The 21191-nt window shown below is 39.3% G+C and overlaps 1 protein-coding gene across 3 annotated transcripts; it reads right to left on the bottom strand.

Annotated features, from left to right (window-relative positions):
- Positions 1–1120: 1120 nt before the first annotated feature.
- vav1 (vav guanine nucleotide exchange factor 1) lies at positions 1121–20276 on the bottom strand. 3 transcript variants are annotated; one of them, XM_085276294.1, is made up of 29 exons: positions 20141–20276; positions 19790–19885; positions 19579–19695; positions 16056–16172; positions 13924–13982; positions 12236–12301; positions 11668–11776; positions 10956–11051; positions 10482–10550; positions 10273–10376; positions 10077–10176; positions 9866–9961; positions 9697–9765; positions 9521–9607; positions 9341–9426; positions 9118–9253; positions 8904–9013; positions 8263–8364; positions 8038–8132; positions 7928–7950; positions 7726–7762; positions 5528–5664; positions 4665–4751; positions 4395–4426; positions 3116–3226; positions 2294–2381; positions 1981–2110; positions 1433–1584; positions 1121–1346 (listed from the first exon to the last, which is right to left on the bottom strand). In XM_085276294.1, the coding sequence occupies exons 2-29, from the start codon at positions 19874–19876 to the stop codon at positions 1293–1295; spliced, it is 2556 nt and encodes an 851-aa protein (XP_085132420.1). In that variant the 5' UTR covers positions 19877–19885; positions 20141–20276; the 3' UTR covers positions 1121–1292. The 3 variants fall into 3 exon arrangements, with proteins under 3 accessions (XP_085132420.1, XP_085132422.1, XP_085132421.1); XM_085276296.1 differs by having other exon boundaries at positions 4686–4751; XM_085276295.1 differs by having other exon boundaries at positions 10956–11048.
- Between the last annotated feature and the right edge of the window lie 915 nt (positions 20277–21191).

The following is a 21191-nucleotide window of genomic DNA, read 5'->3' as shown; positions in this document are numbered from 1 at the left end:
GCCAATACAAGAATTTGAATCATTTTTAAAAATAAAAGGCAAGTTTTACCTTATTTGACGTTGAAGAAGAGATCAAAGTAACGTCCAAAGTAATGTGATAATTAGAATCCCCATTTATCATTCTCCATATGCTGTCAATACAAACAATAGCAGTAAGAAGGTTTACAATAGCTCTTCATAGTATTATTATCACTTTGACCTTCACATGTATCTATTGAAGTTGAGGGAGAGGTCAGACGTGACACAATATTCTAAATCTTTATGCATTACTTTCTAACAATACACACTATATACAGCAAACCAAGCCTAAAATACTCTGTTGTAATACTATTACTACTAATACTACTACTAATAATTAATAATAACACAGCAGTTAGTTACATGCATGCACTGTAAAGAAAGAGTAAGGGCACTTGTTCACACATACTGTTCTTCACCTTTTCCCTACAATGGCAGAAACAAATCATCATGTACTCGTTTCTCTTGTAGTGGTTTTAGTGTCAGTCCTCCACACTGGCTAAACCTTTTAACCACTAAACACCTACTTTGCAACCCCCAACCTCCCACTATGTTTCTCTGTGTTTGGTGGTCTACTGATGTTCTTGGTCTCCTGGTTTCTTACGGGTTGCAGACTGCAGTCCAAATAAAGAAAACTGTCTTGTTCACGGCCTCTTTTTAAAACCTTTTTATTTGTTGTTGTTGCTCCCTGAGCCTGGTTCTGCTGGAGGTTTCTTCCTGTTAAAAATGAGTTTTGCCTTCTCACTGTCTCACTGTTATTTTTGGGTCTTTGCTTTGCATTATACAGCGCCTCGAGGCAAATGTTGGAACTTTATAAATAAAATCGAGCTGAACTGAATTGTCAGTTAGCTTTAGGTTTAGCTTTAACTTTAAGACTGCACCACATGAAGTCACATTTGCTGCTTTGGTAATCGGAAATCCGCTGCATACACGATGTACATTAAACACCCTTTTTTCAGTTTTTAATTTAATTTCACATGAGATCACACAAACACTTAAACGTGAGCTTAAAAACAACACAGAGGTGGTGTTGTAAACTGTAAATTTTGAGTAGATATAATGATATGGTTAAAATCCATACATGAACCAGACATCATCAAGCTGGCTGAACAGAGATTTTATTCACATCACTAGACACTCATCACATAATCACAAGTAGCTACTGGCATTCTCGTTCATACACACAGCCACACTCCTGCATGTTGGTTAATGCAGTCCCTCACACAGACCCCTACACATCGAGAACGAGTGTACATATCACATCCATAGGAACATCAGCAGTAGTCAGAGTAATCCTCCTCCACATAGTTGGCTGGAAAGAACCCCACCTGGAAACACAGGAGCAGTGCAGGTCAGACAAGAAAACAGCAAATAAATAAAAAAAATATTTTTTACATTTTTTCCGTGCTCTCACCCGGCCGTACACCTCTCCTTTCCACCAGCCACTGTGACCCTTCTTGGAAAGGATCTTGATGGTGTCTCCTTCCCGCAGCGAGAGCTCGGAGCGGTCCCTGGCCGAGAAGTCATACCTGGCCCTTGCGACGCCAAAGCTCCTCATGCTGCCCCCTGTGAGACAGAGCCCACATTGCAGCATGGAACAGCTTAAAGGAATAGTTTTGGGGAAACAGTCTTACCCCATTCCTCGCAGAGGAGTTTTCATGAGCGTTATCATCACCACTCATGTTAAACAGAGTTAAAGCAGATTTTAACTTACAATAAAGACTGGAGATGGCAAAAAGAACTCATGCGGCTATCATAAAGTCATTTCTAGACTCTTGCTTTTGTTCAAAATAAAGAAACGTGATAAAAATGAATATGAGAGCTCCATGATCTGTAGTGATCTGCACTTCCAAAACTAGGAGGTGGGTTGCTCTGTCATTTTGCACAGACATTTGCAAGTCACAGAGGACGACTTTGGTGATCACAGTGAGGACTGTAGGAGGTGATGGAGATCTTCTGTACCTGGTGTGAAATTGGGCATGTTGTCAGACAGGTTGCTTTGCTCCGGTTGTTTGAAAGGTATACAAAGTGTGGTGTCCAGGTCCTTAAAGTACTCCTTCAATGAGGTCTGCTGGTAATACTGAATCATCTCCTAATATGGGAGGGGGGCGGGAGGAGAAAAGAAGCGTGAGAAACGTAAGAGAGATGTTAGTTGTGGTTAGAGAGGAGGAGCTGAGGTCAGCAGCAATCCAGCACTAAAGATAATGTTCAGCGGTAGGTTTGGTTTCTCTTGCTCTGAGGCAGTGCTTCAGCTTTATGACTGTGTATGACTTACTACTAGCTCCTTGAAGGCCTTCTTGTCGTTGATGCGGTAGAGGCCTTCACTAGAGGTGATCTTAATGTGTCTGATGTCCATGTTGAACCTGAGGGAGGAGAGAGGTGAATATTAAAAGCCACAGTCTGGGAACTCAGTCCACGTGGAGGCTGAACGGCAAACATAGCGATGGCTCTCCAACGACAGAATCGAGAATTTTTCACTTCTGCAAAGATGAATGGATTTTGTTGGCTCATGAATTATAAACAGATCATGCATTAAATGCTTTGTCAGTCTGGATTGTTTCCCTTGGTTTTGAGAGGAAGTGATACTTCGTTTACTGCACATTTACGCATTACACGTGTTTGGTGAAACATCTCCAAATTTCCAAACCGTTTTTTGGATGGGGAACTTTTTAAAGAGGAGGTTTATTTTACAAGAGGATGACAATGCAGTATATTTCCTGATGACGTTTTGTATGATTTTATTAAGTTAAATGCTCCTTTGATGCAAAAAGATGTTCATCCTTCCATCCATTTTCTTCCGCTTATCCGGGGGCCAGGTCGCGGGGGCAGCAGCCCAAGCAGAGCAGCCCAGACCTCCCTCTCCCCAGCCACCTCCTCTAGCTTGGCCAGTCGAGATATATAATCTCTCCAGCGTGTGCAAAAAAAAAGTGCTCTTTCTTATTGTTTTAGGGCAGATATGCAGCTTATCCTTTAACAATTAAGGTTTGAAATGCAATCGGACCAATAATAGAATATTTAAAAAAATTGCTTGTAATTTGGCCATCTTCAAATCAACAGATAGATAATCAAACAGTACTTTAACTGATATATGTCTTACTTAATGCTGATAGCATACTCTCCTCCATCTTTCTGCCGCACAAGGAAGGTACCATCAGAGCGGGACATTAATAGGTTTTTGGCGGCCGTGCGGTCCATGTTTCCCGCAAACCTTCAATCACACAGAGAGAACGAGAGCGTCAGTTTATTTTGAGTGAATACTGTAGCCTCTGCAGCATTAATTCACACAGTTATTTTTTGACAACAGTCACAAGACCAATCAAGTTACACTGCTATCAAACACACACTTTGTCACTACAGCATTACTTGGCCTTCTTTGACAGTTATAGACGTGAGAGCAGACAATGATTCAAATATGAGTGTCATTACAAAGAAACAATCATTTCACAAACAGCACCAAAGTGTTAAAAATTTAGGATCCAGACAAATGTGAAAAATGGTCAGTATGGCAAGCTTTGAGCCAAATTTGAAGAAATCCCCTGAAGACATTTGTGAGATATTTCATTAAAGTGGGTAGCCCTAAAACAAAACACCTCTGGCTTCGCTCTTCGCTGACAGCTAGTGGAAGAAGCTTTGCCTTTAGGGGTTTTTACCAGAAAGACTGTATAAAGAAAAATAGTAGGCTACACTTAGTCCAATGCTTTAGTTGAAAGCCCATCAGTTCACACCTTAACCACATCTTAAAAAGCTATCAAATTAAATGTATCGGTTGCATTTCCCTGCACAAGCGTACATAATTCTGAAAAATACTTTCAAACGAGCTTTAAGCTGATGTTGTTCTCTACAAACTCTGATCCATTATTTTGATAATGGAAAGCTCTGTTTATAAGAAAAATTATGTTGTCTGACTGTACATGATCAGTCGTGTTCACTTTCCTGTCCTCAATGTCATACTTTTCATTACCACCAGGTGTCGCCAAACTGACACATTTTCTAACACGCTGTCCTTCAGGAGGGCAATGGTGTGATTAAAAAGCTGTTTATAATCACTACTTTGAGGGCTCAGAATGCCGTCGTCATCGTCATCAACACGAGCCTGGGGGTGAATCACATATCACCACAGTGTACGGTACATCCCATCAGTTTGAGCGTTACAGAGTGTTCCAAACGCTGCCATTAAAACGCCTGTAATTTTCAGTATCGGGTTCTGCTTTTGCGTCTGTTAACTAGTACTACTCTATGTGTTGGCTCTGTGGTGTTTCCCACTGAGTTTTGCAAACACTGCAGCACTGTAAAAAAAAAAAATCAGACCATGGTTAACCAAGGTAAGCAGAAGCTCGGCGAGCGAGCAATTCTGCCCCGTTCCTGTCAATACTCACCAGTTGAAGCCAGATAGGTCTTGGGGTGGCCTCTGGAAAGTAGTGAGATCACAGAAAAGTCACATATAAAAAGGCTGATAACAAGTTTTCATTTCCTTCTGCTTAATGTTTGTTTTCTTTACAGGAATATGCAAGCTGACAAAAACCACTTGGCTGTGCTAAATTTAGTCAGTTATTTGTTTGCTGTTCTGAGCTTATGCCTTTCTGGGAAATTAAATCTATTTGAAAATGTTGTTTTGTTTTCAAAATGGAAAAAGGTAGGGTGCTTACTGGCTGCTGGATTGTACTCACAGTGAGGTAGGGCTGAACCTTTTGGCAAGGGAACCATCCCATTAGACCACTGGTTAGATTTCTTCCCTATGTCACATAATAGAAAATAACATGATCAGACTGAGTCAACCGATCAGTCACTGAAGGGTAAATCAAGCAATCGACCCCAATTGTAAAAATATTTACTCATATACAAAAGATAGCAATCTGAGGTAAGTCACACATCAAAAATCTGTAAGCAGAGGTTTAATGAGGTAGTACTGTGAAGCATGAAAGAGCTGGCTGACACCTGATTTGTGAATCAATTTTTTTTGGTTAACTATTAACAAAATGTTAAAAACTATTTCACTACGACATGTTTTAAAGTCCTGATGGATAAAATCACAGACACTGTGTTGAGCCCATTTATGCAGCGCTGACAGTGAGACGGTTCAAACGCATGAAGGTTTTTCACTCTTCTCAGCGCATGCTTTCTTTCTCATGAATGAAACTTTCAGTAAACTGTGCCACAGTGAGCCAGCGGGAACAAAAAGCACGGCCGCGAAACCTGAGCGGCTCTGTGGATTTCTGCCGTCAGATTACGCTTATTTTCCAAATCAAAACTGTCACACAGCATCGCGACTGCATGCAGATACAAGTGCAGGTTTGGCACGAGGGAGGAAGTGGAAGACTGAGACGCAGAGAGGAAAATGTCAAAAGAGACTGAAAAAAGACAAAAGCCTCTCACACCTACACGGTAACCACAGGAAACGAGCCTTGAAAAGTCTAAAAAATAATGCATGACCCCCCCTCACCCCTCCCCTTCTTCAGTTTACTGAATGCAGAATGGAGTGCATGTATATGGCTATGTTTTTTAGGCCTACCTCCCACCAGGGCAGCTCTGCGTCAGCGCGGGTCAGCTCAATGACGTCCCCTCTGGAGAGATGAAGCGCTTGGCCGAAGCCCACAGGAGGCGGCGGCATGCCATAATACTCCTGATTTACCTCCATCTTAGGATATCCTGACAGCAGAAAGAGGAAAAAGGAGAGGTTGTGATATTTGGAAGAGCTGCAATAAGGCAAGTACTCCTGGAAAAACGAATCAAACTGGATCAAACTATTCTCTGCATATTTTTAAAAACTTTTAATTTCAGATAGACAAAGTTTACCAAAAACATCCCCTATCCCCGCCTACCATGATGCTCCGTTTAGATAAATTAAACTGGGCTACCATTAACCACACACGAGTGGGGTTCCCATCAACATGCATAAATTGGTTGAAAATAGTCCACAAACTAGTTAATGGTTGTCGCTCTGATATTTTCTACCTTAAAAGAGGGCTCAGAAAAGAAGACTGTGAGAACATCTCATTCGCTGCAAGTACTGAACTCACGGCTCAATCGGTAAGAATAAAAAAACGAAGGGAATGAGGGGAAAGCACTTTCATTCAGACGTAAGCGAACCATCCTCATTTATTTACCAGCCCTGTTATGCAACTTGAATAAATCGGGTTGGGGGTATAGTACACTGATATGTTTGACAGGTGAAGCTAAATCACTTGCTGTGATGTTTCTGGGCAGAACTGGAGGGAGATAAACCAAGATATTGACCTCAGGACTCTGATTGACAAAACAAAAAGAGTAAGAATGAAAATATTTACAAGAGTGTTGCTTTTATTCCAGTCATTACAACCAGTGAGTCACAGTTCAGTCATGACTTTTGAAATATTACATAAAATGAAACCTAAAAATCCGTTGGTCACTCCGTGGGCTTTCGTAAATTCCTAAAGTTGAGACATCGCATTACAAACAAATCTCTTTGAGGTTGCATCAGAAAGAAAAAATCTTCAGAATCAAAAAGGTGGAGCTATCTGCCATGCTTATGCCTTCTTAGTAAGGGAAATAATCTTCTTCTGGTCAAGAGGCAAAAAGATAAGGTATTAAAACGTGCATCTAGCGATAAGATTATCAGCGTCAAAGAAAATGAATCAGACAGGCTGCAAAGTTTAGTTCCGTTGCATTTCCAGAAGACCAGCTGATTTCTATGCCAGCTCACAACAACAGATGACTCAGCAGGCAAACCTCATAAAGTGGGGTTATTTAATCCTGCAGCTGCAGCAAGCCACTCTGCAACCCACCTCCACCCCACTCTTTTTCATTCGTTGTCTGACGATCTCTACTCTGTTCTGTGCTGAGCTTTTGTTGCTGTTCTTCCTGCTTTATGCTTTACTCTTATGCACATGTAAGAACAGAGACAGCCATACCCTCTAATATAAATCAGTGCTGATGTAAACAATAAGACCCCGTGCACACAGACACACTACAGTAAAAAAATACCTTCTTTTGATGAGGAAAAAAATCAGGTTGCTCAGTCAACAGCCGCAAGCAGTTGGGGAGACCAGAGATTAAGTGTGCAACACTCTCAACCTTAACTGAATTAACCAGCCACCTGATGGCTCTCAAAAAAGTCACAGTCAAACTTATACTGACTGCAATCAGTCAGACAGATTAGTTACAGATTGTTAACACGCTGCGATCTATTTTAGTCAGCATGGTTGCCAAGCGCCTATGTCACTTTGCACTTAGTGTCTTATAGAAAATAGATCACCGTTAAACACATCACAATAAAATACAACCATACAGGCAGGAAAAGCAGACTGGGAATACTTGCTGATAATGTGATATATAACTATCTGAATTATTTATGGTGAACTCTGCTGCTAATAGAGGAGAAAATGATAATTGCCCTGCTGAAGTTCTAGCTGTCCGACATAATAGGGTATGGGTCTTTATCAGAGAAGATCACAGAGAGATTAAAGCTGATGGCAGAGAGGCTTTTAAAAATGGTCACTATATATAGATTTGGTTATAACTTTACAAACAAAGAAAGCACTTTTATGATAACACAACTCACAAGATATATGAATTGTATGTAGGTTATAACTAGGGAAGACACATCGCTACAGCTTTATATTTGAGTGTTGAACAAAAACATAACCTCAGAACCTGAAAGTCTTGTGCTGTATGCTTTCAACATGCTGGTAGAAGTAGGCTTTATAAGCTGATATATCATGAATTGCTTACCAATGCTGGAATGACCAGAGGACCTTTGAGCTTTATTCTGCAGGAGCAAAAGAAAGAAACGGTGAAGCAAAGTTTTGCGCAAGTCCCAAAGAACATCCATCCATTAAAACTGGCACGTACAATAGTGGGAATAAAAAGCCCAAAGAGGCTTTATCCACCAGCTGAGCTGGAAGTTTACAGTATGAAATATATGTAGACATACCTTTTTTGCAGAAACAGAATGATCTGTAATTTTAAAAGCAGAATTGATCATTAGACTAATTAGTAGCGGTGTTTAAACACATATATATGCATGTGTGCACGTATACAGACCTGAGTTTCGTCCACAGGCGGGTACTCTGCCTAAACATTCTTTATGTGCTGCCATCTTACAGCGAGTGCAGCGATAGCCCTGAAAAAATATCCCCCTGCAGACACATTGAGAAATTTTACCTTTAGAGGAGATTCCTTTTCTTTTTTTTTTGTTAACTTGTTAATACAGTTCCACAGGAGCTAACTTGTTAACTAGTTGGAGGAATAATAGAATAACAGAAGTACCTTAACAACATTGAGCAAGCTTTACAGGAGGTGGTTTCCTCAAAGCAGTGCATCTGGAAGTCATGGTTATTTGCTGTGGAGTTCTCAGGACTCATATTTGACCTGTAAGCATAAAGCGAAACTGTTTTGACCTCAGCTGGGGGGAAGTAGGCATTCAAACAGCTGCTTTTCAGTGCCAGATACTTTGGTACTTTCACTCTGGTAAAAGTACAAATCATAAGGTATCCGTTTAGAGAGACTGGCGATGAAAAAGCAGTCAAAGCCAGTGCAGTGAGACTGCAAATAATGTAACAAATAGCAGGTTGATGCGTTAAATCAACAACAGAAATCCATAAAACTAAACGTTTCCATGTCCAACCTTTTTCAGATCCGCTTCTTATTTTGTATGTTCGACAACACAAAAGTCCGTCATTACATAAATGTAATATTTTGGAGGAAAAAACAATTAACAACCTAAAACCTGCAGTAACTTATCCCAGCTCTGGTTTGCTGACATATTGAGGTGTTTTGAAAGAGCTCACTGTTTTTTTTTAGTCTATAAGTCTGAGTATAGTTTCTGGAACTTTAGCTGCTAAATATTCTTCATAGTTCTCTGATTGCTGTTTTTAGTGCTCAGCTGTACGTCCACATTTAATACTCACAGAGCCATCTCAAACTGTTCCAGCCATTTTTTCTTCAGTTCTCTGGTTTTGAAGAATAAATCATAGCCAGACCTTCCGTAGCAATCCAGCAAGAGGAACAAATAGGACCACTGTTCACATACAAAAACACACACACACACAGTCAGTCCTATTGAGATGCCTTATGCCGATCTTGTTTTGTGTGTAACAGGTGTCTCAGTGCAGATTTGGAGACCTTTTTATTGTCCTTCTCTCCTGTGGTTTCATCTCGTATCTGGTAGCTGTGTAGTTCAATGATCTCTTTCAGCTCAAAAGTTTCTCCACTCTTTTTCTTACAAATAAACACGGCTTTATCAAAGAGGAACGCGTACCTGACAAACAGCAGAGCGCACACAAACGCAACGTCAAAAAACAGCTTGTAACATATCAGATGAGACGTGCGTCAGCCACACACGCACCTGTCCTGTTTCGATCTTTTCTCTGAGCTGCAAATCTTTAGTTCTCCATCGATTTTGGGACGACCGTAGAGAGCTAGAGACTGAGTCTGAGGAAGGAGGACGAGAGGGAGGATGAGCAGAAAGGAAATACAAACAACAACCAAAGAGAGACTCATTAAAAATGAAATAGTGTAACCGCACCATGTTTTCTATGGAAAGCTGAAATGTGGTGATTTGCTTGATGATCTCATTGTCTCGTTTCACCTCATTAACACTCTGCGCCAGATCCTGGAAACACACACACATGCATGCACGAGGATTAAGTATCATACATTCAGGTTACATACAAGTAGAAATACACAAATACACACACTTACTCTCATGGCATCTAGAGCTGTTCGCAGGTTCTCCTTCTCTGTTGAGTCAGTGGTGTGTTTTACCAGCTCCTGCAGACACAAGCAAGCCACGGCAAATTAAAGCTGCTGGATAAAACCAACTGGAAACTGAAGATACAGTAAGTACCATGTATGAAGTATAAACACATGCCTGTAATAGCAGGTGGTATTTGAGGACTCTCTGCATGGGGACCATGAGTAAATCTCGTAGAGAAAAACGTCCACTGTTTGCTCTCTTTGAACACTCCTGAGAGAGAGACAGACAGAGCGAACTAGTATTAAACAACAAGAAATGATGATCAAATAAATTTGCATGAAGTTATTTAAATATGTCTAAAATGGAGCGTGTGTTTCCTCCTCACCTCCAGTTTCATCCTGATATCCTCCCTCGCATTTGAAAGCTTGTCAAGGTGTTTTGTTGCCGCCTCCACCTGACTGCAGTAACGACCGTACAGTAACAGCCTGGCGAGAGATGGGATACATAAACATATTTTTCATACATTTGTTTGTAAGATAAACAAGTGGATCTGTGTGTGTGTCTCTGCACGAGCGATATACCTCTCCTTGTAGTTCACAAACACCTGGAACAGATTCCTGGCTCCATTATTTAGGATAGAGTTCTGAACTTCTTCTAGCAATTCAGAATGGGTCTTATTCAAATCCTACACACACACACACACACACACCCACACACACACACTATGTAAACAAAGGTTTTCCATGAAGTGGGTATATCATGCAGGTGTAGAGGTAAACACCTTCTTTACCTGTACGTTGATGAAGATACTTTCAATGTCTTGTGGCTGGAGAAACCTTTGAAGAGGCTTCATAAAGTGCTGCACAGAAGAGCGAGTATGAGTGTTATTTTTAATTTTTTTTGTGCACGAGTTCTCTATACTTGTGTGCTTGTGATGTATGATGAAGGATTGAAAGAGGTGTGGAACAGGTGTATAAAAAGTGATGTTGTTACTTACGTAAAAATGTTTTTTGCAAATTTGTGATTTTAATTTCACAGAAATTCAGATTTCTTTTTTTTTTTTTTAAATGTGTGAGCTTTGAATTTCAGAAATATTAAAACATTTTTGTGTTAAGTTTAAAAGATCTCAGAAATTCACATTTTTTCTCCCCCAGCTCCTTTATGTTTTTTAAGATGGGCTCTGTCATCGTCATTATGAGTCGTTTTTTTTATTGCCATATGAATGCACCGATCTTCTTTGATCAGACTGTGGGTGTGTGCACACCTGTAGTATAGATTGCAGTGTTTCTGAGTATTTCTCTTCCGTCTGTCTGATCTCCTGCAGGCAGCACTCTCTCTTGTCCACACCAGTTTTCTGCTGCTAAAGGGCACAAAAAAAAGTCAAATGAGGGTTTTTTTGCTTTTGTTTGTACTTGCCTTATACAAAAGAAATGGGTTATGGTGTTTAAGTAGCAGTAGTTATTTAAACATTAACAGAGAAGTTTAAACAACCCCTATCAAAGTCAAACAGAAAACTTTGGCACATAGGCTCTGAGGCACTGCGGTTCCTTGACCCACAAAGACTTTCAAAAACCAAAGGAGGTTTTAAGAACATTAATAAGATTGGAAAGACAAAGAAAAATTATTATTCCTGCTACACAAAATTGTATTTAATATTTCAAACTGTCCTTCTTGCTCTTTTCTTACTGAATAATTCTGACTAAAAGGTTTCTAAAAAATCTAAAATAACATGCTTCGGGTGAAGGTGTATATATTAGACATCTGCAAGTAAAACTCTAATCTGATTAAGAGTCTTTGATATGCGGACTACTCTGCCTACCGAGTCATAGCCTCACATGAGGTGATAAGAAACACAGTGAAACCCAGATTTTAGTGCAGAAGTACTTTGTTGGAAGACCTGCAAAGTTTGCAGGTTGCAAGTGAAGGCTACACCCTCCTTTTTGTTGCAGGTTACAGGTCACATGGGAACCACTCACAGTTTCAGGCGGTTCATCTGTCCTCATCAAGTCTTCATAGATCTCATCTCCTTCGTTCTCCTCATCCTCCACAAAGTCGTACAAGTCATCATCTTCATCCACTGTATCACTAATACACAAAACACATGCAAAGTACTTACTGTTATCACCTTTGGCTTTTTTTCTTAAATATATCTGTGCTGTATACGGAGCGTCACTAACCTGTACACCACCTGTACACCACCTGTATAGCTGGTGGAATATAACATTTCTCCACTTGCAATAAACCATCACATCTCCCAGTTTGATTCAATTAAAATTCAAAATGTCCTGACAAGACTCTTAAATTTAATTCTTAAAAGTAAAATAATGCAGAATTTTTGCTGGTAGTTTTCTGTTTGAGTATTTTGAACTTTTCTACAGGTCAAAATGTGGCATTATGAAAACATTTCCTTGTGAAGATGTTAAAGTTTTATAGGAAAATCCTCAAATCATACAGCCACACAACAAAAAGAGAGAGAGAAAAGTTGGCAGCTATTTAAAACAATCTCTCTCCCTCCATTTAGACATTATAGAGAAAAAGGCTTACTCTATCTGGTCAGACAGGCCGCTGTAGATCTCCTCATCAAGAGTGCATCCCTCTAAAGGAAAAGGCCTGTTGAAGGGAAGGTGAGTGTGTTAAAGCAACAAAAAAAGAGAGTGAAAATTACAACTGAATAAAGGTTAATATAATATTAGTAATTAAGCATGAATTTAGGTTCCAGGCTGAAGGACAAAACCCCATTACTGTGGTGCTGACTTCCTGATGAGCCGGCGTATTTAATGGTAATGGAAAGGATTTAAATTTTTAAGTGCCCAGAAATCTAACAAAAACCTGTTGTGCTCAAAATATAAAGATTAAATGCCACTTAAATTAATGAGTTACAAAACTTGAAACTTTCGGGAACATTCTGTCAAGTTAAGAAACAACAGTCTTATCTGGCACTGAGGAAGTGCTGTTATCTGCTACACCAACTTTCAGCCTAAGAAAAAAAACAGCCACAAGTCTCTGGTCCATATAACCAATTTCAGTTGTATAAAAATTATATTCTCGCTTTTAGGGTGGCATGGCCACAGACCAACAAAAAAGTAATCCCAAGTAAGCACTTTCACATCCACGTGGTAGGATAAGGGTATAATTTCATGTTGTGCAATAAACCATTTGAGACTAGTTATTTAAAACTCCATAATTTCCACATTTCTACAGAAAACAGTTATGATTAGGACATTTATTATAAAAAAAAAAGTTGACCATCTTAAACAAGTTACTTCTCCCTTCTCTGCCAACGCATCTGTTTTCTTTCTGCCAGCAACGAAATCGTCTGTGTGATTTCTATAAACCCCAAATATTTCAAGGAAGCAAACAGACAAATAATAAATGCTTCACACTAACAGATAACACACACATCAGATAATTAATAAAATACTACAAATTTAAAAATGCAGATAAAGCTTTTTACAATTGCATTTAAAGGCATTTGTTGCTACGTTTGGCTCTGGATGATGTCAGTGAGATCGCATTAAAGGTAGGTCGATCCAGATATCGGCACCAACAATAGTATTGGTATCAAATCGATAGTAGCATGATAGAGCATAGAAACAATGTATCGATTCTAAGTCCAGTATGTAATCGACTGCTTTAAATTAATTCTTTTTTTGGGAAATGAGAGAATATACCTCAGACGTGCACCATGAAAAATGTCTGAAACTTTTTGTGTTGACTGTCACATCTATTTTATTTATAGCTTATAGCCCATTTACACAACAGAAGATGACCCAAAGTGCTTTGGAGACTGGCACATTTAAATACCCCAAAAGCTGAAAGTTGTGTTTTGTTGTGTTAACCCATTATTGTGGAAAGTAAAACTCACGGTGATTTGGTGGTCATTAAAATGTGTTCAGAATTTGCGAACTGATGATGATTCATCTAAAAATTCATGACACACTGCTCTCCCATACATGAGCTGCCTTTATAAGTTACGGGTATTGCTACTGGTATTGGCAGTACTGGCCCTGTATTTATTTGGCATGAGATCAAGACCAAAATTTCCAGTATTGCACAACACTGGATCAGATATCCTGAATATGATTAGGATATGAGGGCTTATCATAAGAAAGTCGCCTTAAAAGGAGAGCTGGATGGAAGGTGATAGTCTAAGAATACAAGCATGGACTTAGCAGTTAGCACAAGTGGTCCCTTTAAACTTCAATTTTAGTTACAGGCAGGAATGTACTTACTGAAATCCTCTTTGGACAGCAATGGACGAATGAGACAGGGTGGACAACGTATCTATGACCTTACACAGACAGAAACACACAAAGAAGTATAGTACACAATTAACAATCTTGTACAGAGTGTGGGAACACACACTGGCAGAGAAACTGTAAAACTGTTTAACACTTTAAATGTGAACACTAAATAATGGCCTAGTTTCACTCTCGCTCTGTTTGACAGTTCAATTAAAAAGAGCATAATCACGGTGGGTGTTGAAATTTCATGTGAAATGTGATCAGAAACATACAAAAACAGTGGTTAAAATGAAAGTGAACGCTCTTTGTTTAAAGGAAAGCATGTATTAGCGAGTTTAAATGTTGGTTTATAACTTACTAACCAAGTAAGTAAGGGGCAGTTTGTTTTTGTCACACATTTTGAGCTTCTTTGACACGCTTTTTCACTTTTCAGCATGTTTTCTTTCTGTGTGATGCCACTTGACTTGTTTCAGCTGAAACTTGTCTTCCAACACTTCTGGTTAAGTAAAAAAAAAAAGGACTAAGGAATACATTTCTCAGTCAGCATTTTTCGGTCTAATTTCTGCTTTCATTCAAGACAGAAAAAAAGAGTAAAGATGCAACAAGAAGTGAAAATCTGTGGTTCTGAGAAGTCCTGTGGAAAAGAAATCAGTGAACTAATTCAAACTGCTATCTTAGTAGCAGAGAATTCAATAGAAAACACTAATTAGCTTTCTGATGAAGTGGTGGTTAAAAAAGATCCAAACAGCTGTGTGAGAGAACAGATGTTTCCCATACTAAAATGTTTTATGCTTAGCTAAGCCCATCGTCTGCTGTCTGCTTGCTTTCTGTTTAAATGCATCAACCCCTTCTTTCTTCCTTATATCCACCATAGGTTATCAGAAGTTCCACTTAAGAGAAATGTCTATGTTAAATCTTGAGATGATGGCTAGAAACCACTGAACTAAGCTGTATCAAAAGCAATTTGTGATGCAAGCTCTGCTATAACAGCAAAGTAGAGCTCACACACCGACGGGTAAGCGTTAGCAGTTTAATAAAGCAATAGATTATAATAAGATATCTCTCGGAGCAGGTTTTGTGCCGATGGACTTTATTTACTTGTGTACAGGATCTACCACACCCATGTTTTCTACATTAAATTGTTATGGGTGACTGAGTGGAAGCTGCAAAGTGAAACGAGAAGCTTAGTGACAGTAACACACTGTAAAGTTGATGAAATGACCCCCCCCCCCCCCCCCCTCCAAAAATAAAATGTCCTGATGACTCATTTTGAGGACATGGCTTCATCTTAGCTTGCACAGACAAAAAAAAGTGCTCATTTCAAATCCACTCTTGGTTGCTTTAAATCGCTGCACTGCATAGAAAGTGAAAGAGAACTGTTGAGTACTGCATTCATGCCTTTGCTCTGACACTTCACATTAGAAAATCACCAAGCTACTTCCTGTTAGGGCTTTGTGGGTGTCTGCAAGCTGCAGTAAGGCGTTAGGACTTCATGCTTCACTTAAGACGTCTGCCGTAATGACTGAGCTACGAGTGCATCATGAGTTCCCCTTTCAGGTACAATTTTGGGTTCTTCAGATCTTTAAATTTTTATTCATCGTGTAACCATCAGGAAGAGATTTCATCCGTGCAAGATACAGCAAATAAACGACCGTAAAAAGACGATGACACAAAGTAATAAACACTTATCCTCTGGGACAAGAGAAGCAAGGAGTGCCACAAATGATGGCCTGGACCTGATCTCAAACTCAGTCAAACAGAGTCAGCCTGAGGCAGCATGATGGGACACTGAGGCAAGCTAAATCTACAGGAGAACTGTAGTGCGATTCTCCAAAGTGCAAGAGTGCCTGGAGAATTTGTTTCAAAAGCAAACGTAAAATGTGGTCACAACATGAATGTAGTTTTTCCTGTTTACTACATTTAGTGTAAAGCTAAAAGCTTTGGAGCTTTTAGCGTTCATCGTGATAGCGCAGTGGAGAGAAGAAAGGAAGGGTGAGGAGAGAGAAGACACGTGCTGGATGGTTCGGGGCAGATTCAAACCCAACTTTGTTTAAAGTTAATCAGTAATTAAAATTAACTCAGGGAATATGTCCGAAAGATAGATTTTTGCATGGTCATACCTTTCCAAAGTCCCGAACATCAAACAGATCAAAGGCTTCAAATAGTTCATTCTTCTTCAGATGAAACTTGTCTTGACAAACTCCCAGGAATGTCCGGATATTCTTTAAACACAGGAACTAAAAAAAACCAGAAACACAATCATCACTTTTTTTATAAGTTATATTATTCAATTCAGTTCAGCTGATCTATAAACCAAATAACCATAAATATACATGTGCAATTTTTACATGATAACAAATATGGGCATTGGGCCATACCTCTTGTATCTAGGCTTTAATATGTAGTAGTGCAATATTTAAACTCATACTTAGTTGTTTTTGTTTTAGATGCATTCTGCTTGTGCAGTGTGGATCAGAGTGAAGCTGCATTTCGATCGCGTGGATGTCCCGCACATATTGCACAACTGACAATAAAGTTGACTTTGACTTGAACATTTATGAAAGCATGGGTTGTTCTAAAGAGCTCGCTGAATGTGTTGGTATCGTAATAATTTGTGAGTTTTCTTCCCTCCTACATGCTGCAACTCGGCTACAAAGATTCGGTGCACATAAGGTTACAGAGCGAGGTCACAGAGTGCTGAGAGACACACGGATACATGGTGCACTAAAATTTCCAACACTCTGCTGACTCAATAACTGCAGCGCTCCAAACCACCTCTGGCATTAACATCAACACAAAAACTGTACGCTGGGAGCTTCATGTAATGGGTTTAAATGGCCGAGCAGCTCCTGTGGTCCAGTACATTTGTCCATACAGTGTATTCTAGCCTTACTCTGGATCCTGAGTAATCTGTTTTTCAATCAGTCAAGTTAAATAAATGTGTATAATTCAACAGACTTATTTCTCACTGATTTAAATATGTAGGTAAACACAGGTGTTGGTAATCACATTAATTAAGGCTCTGTACTTAATCTGAGAAGAACTCTTGATTAATATTATTAGTAAGATCTGAAAAGCTCCATACTTTGTGTCCGAATGGCAGCCATGAAACAGGTCTACTGGGTTTTTCCTGGTCTTCAGCGGTGTTGACTGTATTTCTTATCTTACTTATCAGAAATCTATATTTTCCTGTTTTATGTTTGACCAAACTTCCCCCAAAAACACTGTTATAGTGATTTTTCACTGGAAGGCCATCAAAACCTCCAATCTTTGTTAAACACAGATGGTTTAAGTTACGAAATGTCTCGTGTTTTTTAGAAGTGACAATCAAATGAAACGAGCAACTGATGATGCCACAATGGGCTCTGGGAACGTGTGATCAGCCTTTATGACTGTGCTCAAATACTTAGTATATATTTAGTGTAATATTTAGTAGTTCAAAATATTAACAGAAATGTTAATGAACAGATCCATGAAAACAGGAACTATATTAACAAGTTAAAAAAAAAAAAAGATTTCTCTCAATAGTTAAAAATAATTTAGAAGCAAATCAAAAGCAGTCGAAAAGAAAACACGTCTTTTTTAGCTACAATTGTAACAAATCAATAAAAACTTGACAAGTTTAGAAAATTGAAAGATTACAAATTAATAATAAATATCTTCAAAGCCAACGAGCCTGTTTGAGAAGGAACAAGCTGCTGTCTTTCTTTCAACACTTAGATTCCACATACGCTTTGTTACAGCCCTGACCAGACTGTAAATACTCATCAGCAGCACGGACCACGTAACCATCAAGCACAATGAGCTAAAATGTGTGCCACTAAAAAGAAGCAGTTCGAAGGACATCTAAAATATGACTGCAGAAGAAACCACACGGAGCAGAGTGTGCAGTGCAACTGACATGGTGGTCAGACATATGCCGCTTTACATAACTTCCTGCTCTCTCTCTGTGTGTGTGTGTGTGTGTGTCTCTCTCTCTGTGTCTCTTCAGCAGTGGGAAATGCGGAACTCTAATTTGAGAAAAGGGGAAACGTTTAGTTCTGACTGATACTGCTGCACACATCATGTCGCCCTGCCAGGAGATCACATTAACATGCAATCAAGTATTTGTTTTTACACTACTAAAATAATCCTTATTGCAAGAGCACAGACAAGATTGTCTAATTGTGTAATTGTGTCAACAGGTGTGTGTGTGTGTGTGTGTGTGTGTGTGTATGCACATTTGTATACGCCTGTGAGTCTACGTCACAGTGTACACGTCCGGCCTTCTGTTAATCAGCGGATGTTTCTTAACCACTTTTGACCTCATAGGATTTCCCAGAGTTTCCCATGCATATGTCAAAGGCCATTAACTCCTGCACTGTTTGCAGATCTCCAGTAAGGAGGGCCTTCTTAAGATTTCAGCTTAAAAAGGCCCAACATGCTCTACTTTAGGTTATGATATTCTACCATCCTGTCTTTCAAATGTTTTTAACTCATATTTGCCACCCTTTTAATTATCTCATGCCGTTCAACCCTTTTGTTTTTTGTTTTGTTTTTTTAGCTAATGTGTTTTTTAGCTTGCATGCACTGTCAAAAACAATTTTTTGGACAAAGTTGAAAAGACAAAGAAATGTAGGCAGGAATCAACAGGACTTTTTGAGAGTTATATTTAAAAAATGCATAGCTTAAGTATGTATTAAAAATGAATATATTAGCAATATATAAGAAATCACGCCCTTATGTCTGTGTTGTAAATGTACTGGAGCTAACACCTGGCTAACGTAGTGTAGCAGAAAATGTAAGAAGATAGGAAAGTATTCTGCCTGCTACAATCCAGAAAAAAAAGGTTCACCTAACCACATGCCATACCTCAAAAACATTGCTTGTAGTTTGTGAAATCTCTGCAAAAACTGAAGTCAGCTGTTTCTGCTCCCATTTCACACAAACAGCCTGTTTCTTATCTTTATGCTAAGCTAAGCTAACCATAGAATGGTATCAGTTTTCTCATTTGACTGTCTATAACAAAGGTATACACAAAATATTAGGCATATTCAAAGTGAGGAGAAACGATAAGAGGTGAAAGTATTTTTATCATATCCCTTGTGGAGTATACTCTGTAGAAATATGATCAAATTAAAGCACTTTCCAGCTGCCAGTGCGATTACGGTGCTTCGAAGTCGTTCATATGAGTCCAAAAGTTTCTAATTGTCAAATAAGAAAATAGTTGACATATCACAAAGAGTCTTGCTTCGAGCACAAATCCTGAATTTTCCTGAGCTGTGACTATTCTGGATTACAATGCAGCAATTTGGTATCATCAAATCCTATAAAAGTGAAGAATAAATTTTTAAATTGGAAAATGTTGACAAAACCCCTGTGTATAAAGAGATAATTAAATAACAAAAATTTTAGAGTTTTTTTTAAACATTTATTTATTATTTCTCTTTGTCTTCTAGTTGTCTCCTTTTGTTCTCCTTCATTATCATTATCCTGATCACTACATGCTCCCGGATGTACCGATAATGACTGAAGCATTTTCCTATCATGCAGCATCAGGGCCTCAGTAAGCCATGGTGGTAACAATAGCAATGTCCTATGGAAATGCATCAGGAAAAAGTCTGGGTGTGTGCGTATGTGTGTGTCTCTGGCATTGTGTCTTACCTGCGACATCTGTGGGCGTAGGTTGATCTCTCTCAGGTTGACAGCCTGAGGCAGCAGGTTGTTGAGCAACTGGCAGAGCAGCACGCCATCTCTCAGAGCCTGAGCCAGGTCGCACACCTGTCATAGCGCACACACAGAATTAATTTGAGGAACTGAAACGAGTTTGTGTATTCACACACAGGTGAATATGAATGTGTCGCTGCTTATTTACCTGTGCACCCTCCAGAGTGACCCTGTGGTTCTCTGGAAGAACTCGGCAGTCGATCAACCACATCGCGCACTGCCGCCACAGCTCCATCTTGGTTTTCTGAATGAAAAATAGAAAAAAGGGCAAACACACAGACAGAACTTAGACATGCGGCGTTCAATCAAATGGAGAGCAAAATGAATGTTCAATCAGAAAGGCGCACAGCAGACACTCAGCAATGCCTATCACGCCGTCATTCAGTGAAACACCTTTGTTGAAACTCAATGCAACAAAAAAAAAAAGTTGCCGCTGTCTCAGTAAACCTGATCGTACGAGTCCAAATCAACACAGGACCATTTAACCATCGGTCCTTACCTTCACTGGTTCCTCCCGGCACTTCTATGTGTTCTTTCTGATGTTAACCTCCCTGTCTTCCTTTCATTATCTCATTTTCAGACTTCGGCGCTCTTGTTCTGTCGTTCTTCCGTGGTGGGTGTTCTGCAGAGCTGCACTGTGTTGAAGGCTTTTAACTTTTTTCCCGCAACTTCCTTTTTCCTCTGACGCACCCTCTCTCTCTCTCTCTCTCACTCACACACACACACACACACACACACACACACACACACACATACACACTCAAAAAGCTGCTGCTGCTGTTGTGACAACTGGCACAAGCTGATAAAAAAAAGAGTGAGACTTGATGAAAATGTATGTGAGACATGAGACAGAAAAGCAGCAAGTAAGCCGCTGGACTGTCAACAAAGAAACATTACTTGTCTAGTCATCTACGCACTGATATTTCGCCTCAATAAGGATTTTTTATCCACTTTTGTGGCAGTAAAACGCTGCAGGAACCAAACACACATCAATAAATCTGTGAAATTCAAAATTACACTGCAGAGTTCATATTTAATCTGTCCTAAAGCTCAACAGCAGAGAGACACACTGTCTATCAAAGGAAAATCCTCGAGCTGCCTAATGAATAATGAAACATCTCCTCAAACACTCTGACAGCACCCAGGGGTGATTTTACCCTCATGTTGGCACTTAAAAAAAAAAAATTCACAGCTGAGACGCCCCAAAATCAAAACTCATTCAGATGTAACATCTCAAACTAAATCTTTACGAATTTCTTTTTGTGCGACTAAAAACAGTGGAAGTACCGTCTAGTGATATCAGTAATTTAAGCCTTCACTCATTAACAACAAAGCAGGAGAGCAGTATTTAGTCAAGTACAATTTTGGGATATTGCTATCCATATAAGTACTTCCACTGGTACTTTGCATTTTTACTCCATCCAATATATGAGAAGGAAATGGAATGGCTTTTGCACATTTTACTTTCAAAACATACAACTGTTGATTTCAAATTTCAATGCCATCTATGTTTTTTTGACGGTTTGTCCAGTTCAGAGTGACAGGAAGCT

The sequence above is a fragment of the Mchenga conophoros genome, linkage group LG6, assembly GCF_057382185.1.
Source record: "Mchenga conophoros isolate Kocher_MC1m ecotype Shallow Benthic linkage group LG6, M_conophoros_male_GT1.1, whole genome shotgun sequence".
NCBI classification, from domain to species: Eukaryota; Metazoa; Chordata; class Actinopteri; order Cichliformes; family Cichlidae; genus Mchenga; species Mchenga conophoros.
Note: the sequence above shows the minus strand (reverse complement) of the source record. Positions and strands in the feature narration are given on the sequence as shown.

What these genes read in the sequence shown, in the direction of transcription:
- vav1 (XM_085276294.1), bottom strand. Translation starts at nt 19,876, where the DNA reads ATGGAGCTGTGGCGGCAGTGCGCGATGTGGTTGATCGACTGCCGAGTT. An exon ending in TACGCCCACAGATGTCGCAG is followed by an intron (nt 16,173 to 19,578) that starts GTAAGACACAAT and finishes GGTTTTTTTTAG; the next exon opens with TTCCTGTGTTTAAAGAATAT. An exon ending in GGCCTGTCTGACCAGATAGA is followed by an intron (nt 11,777 to 12,235) that starts GTAAGCCTTTTT and finishes TTTGTGTATTAG; the next exon opens with TGATACAGTGGATGAAGATG.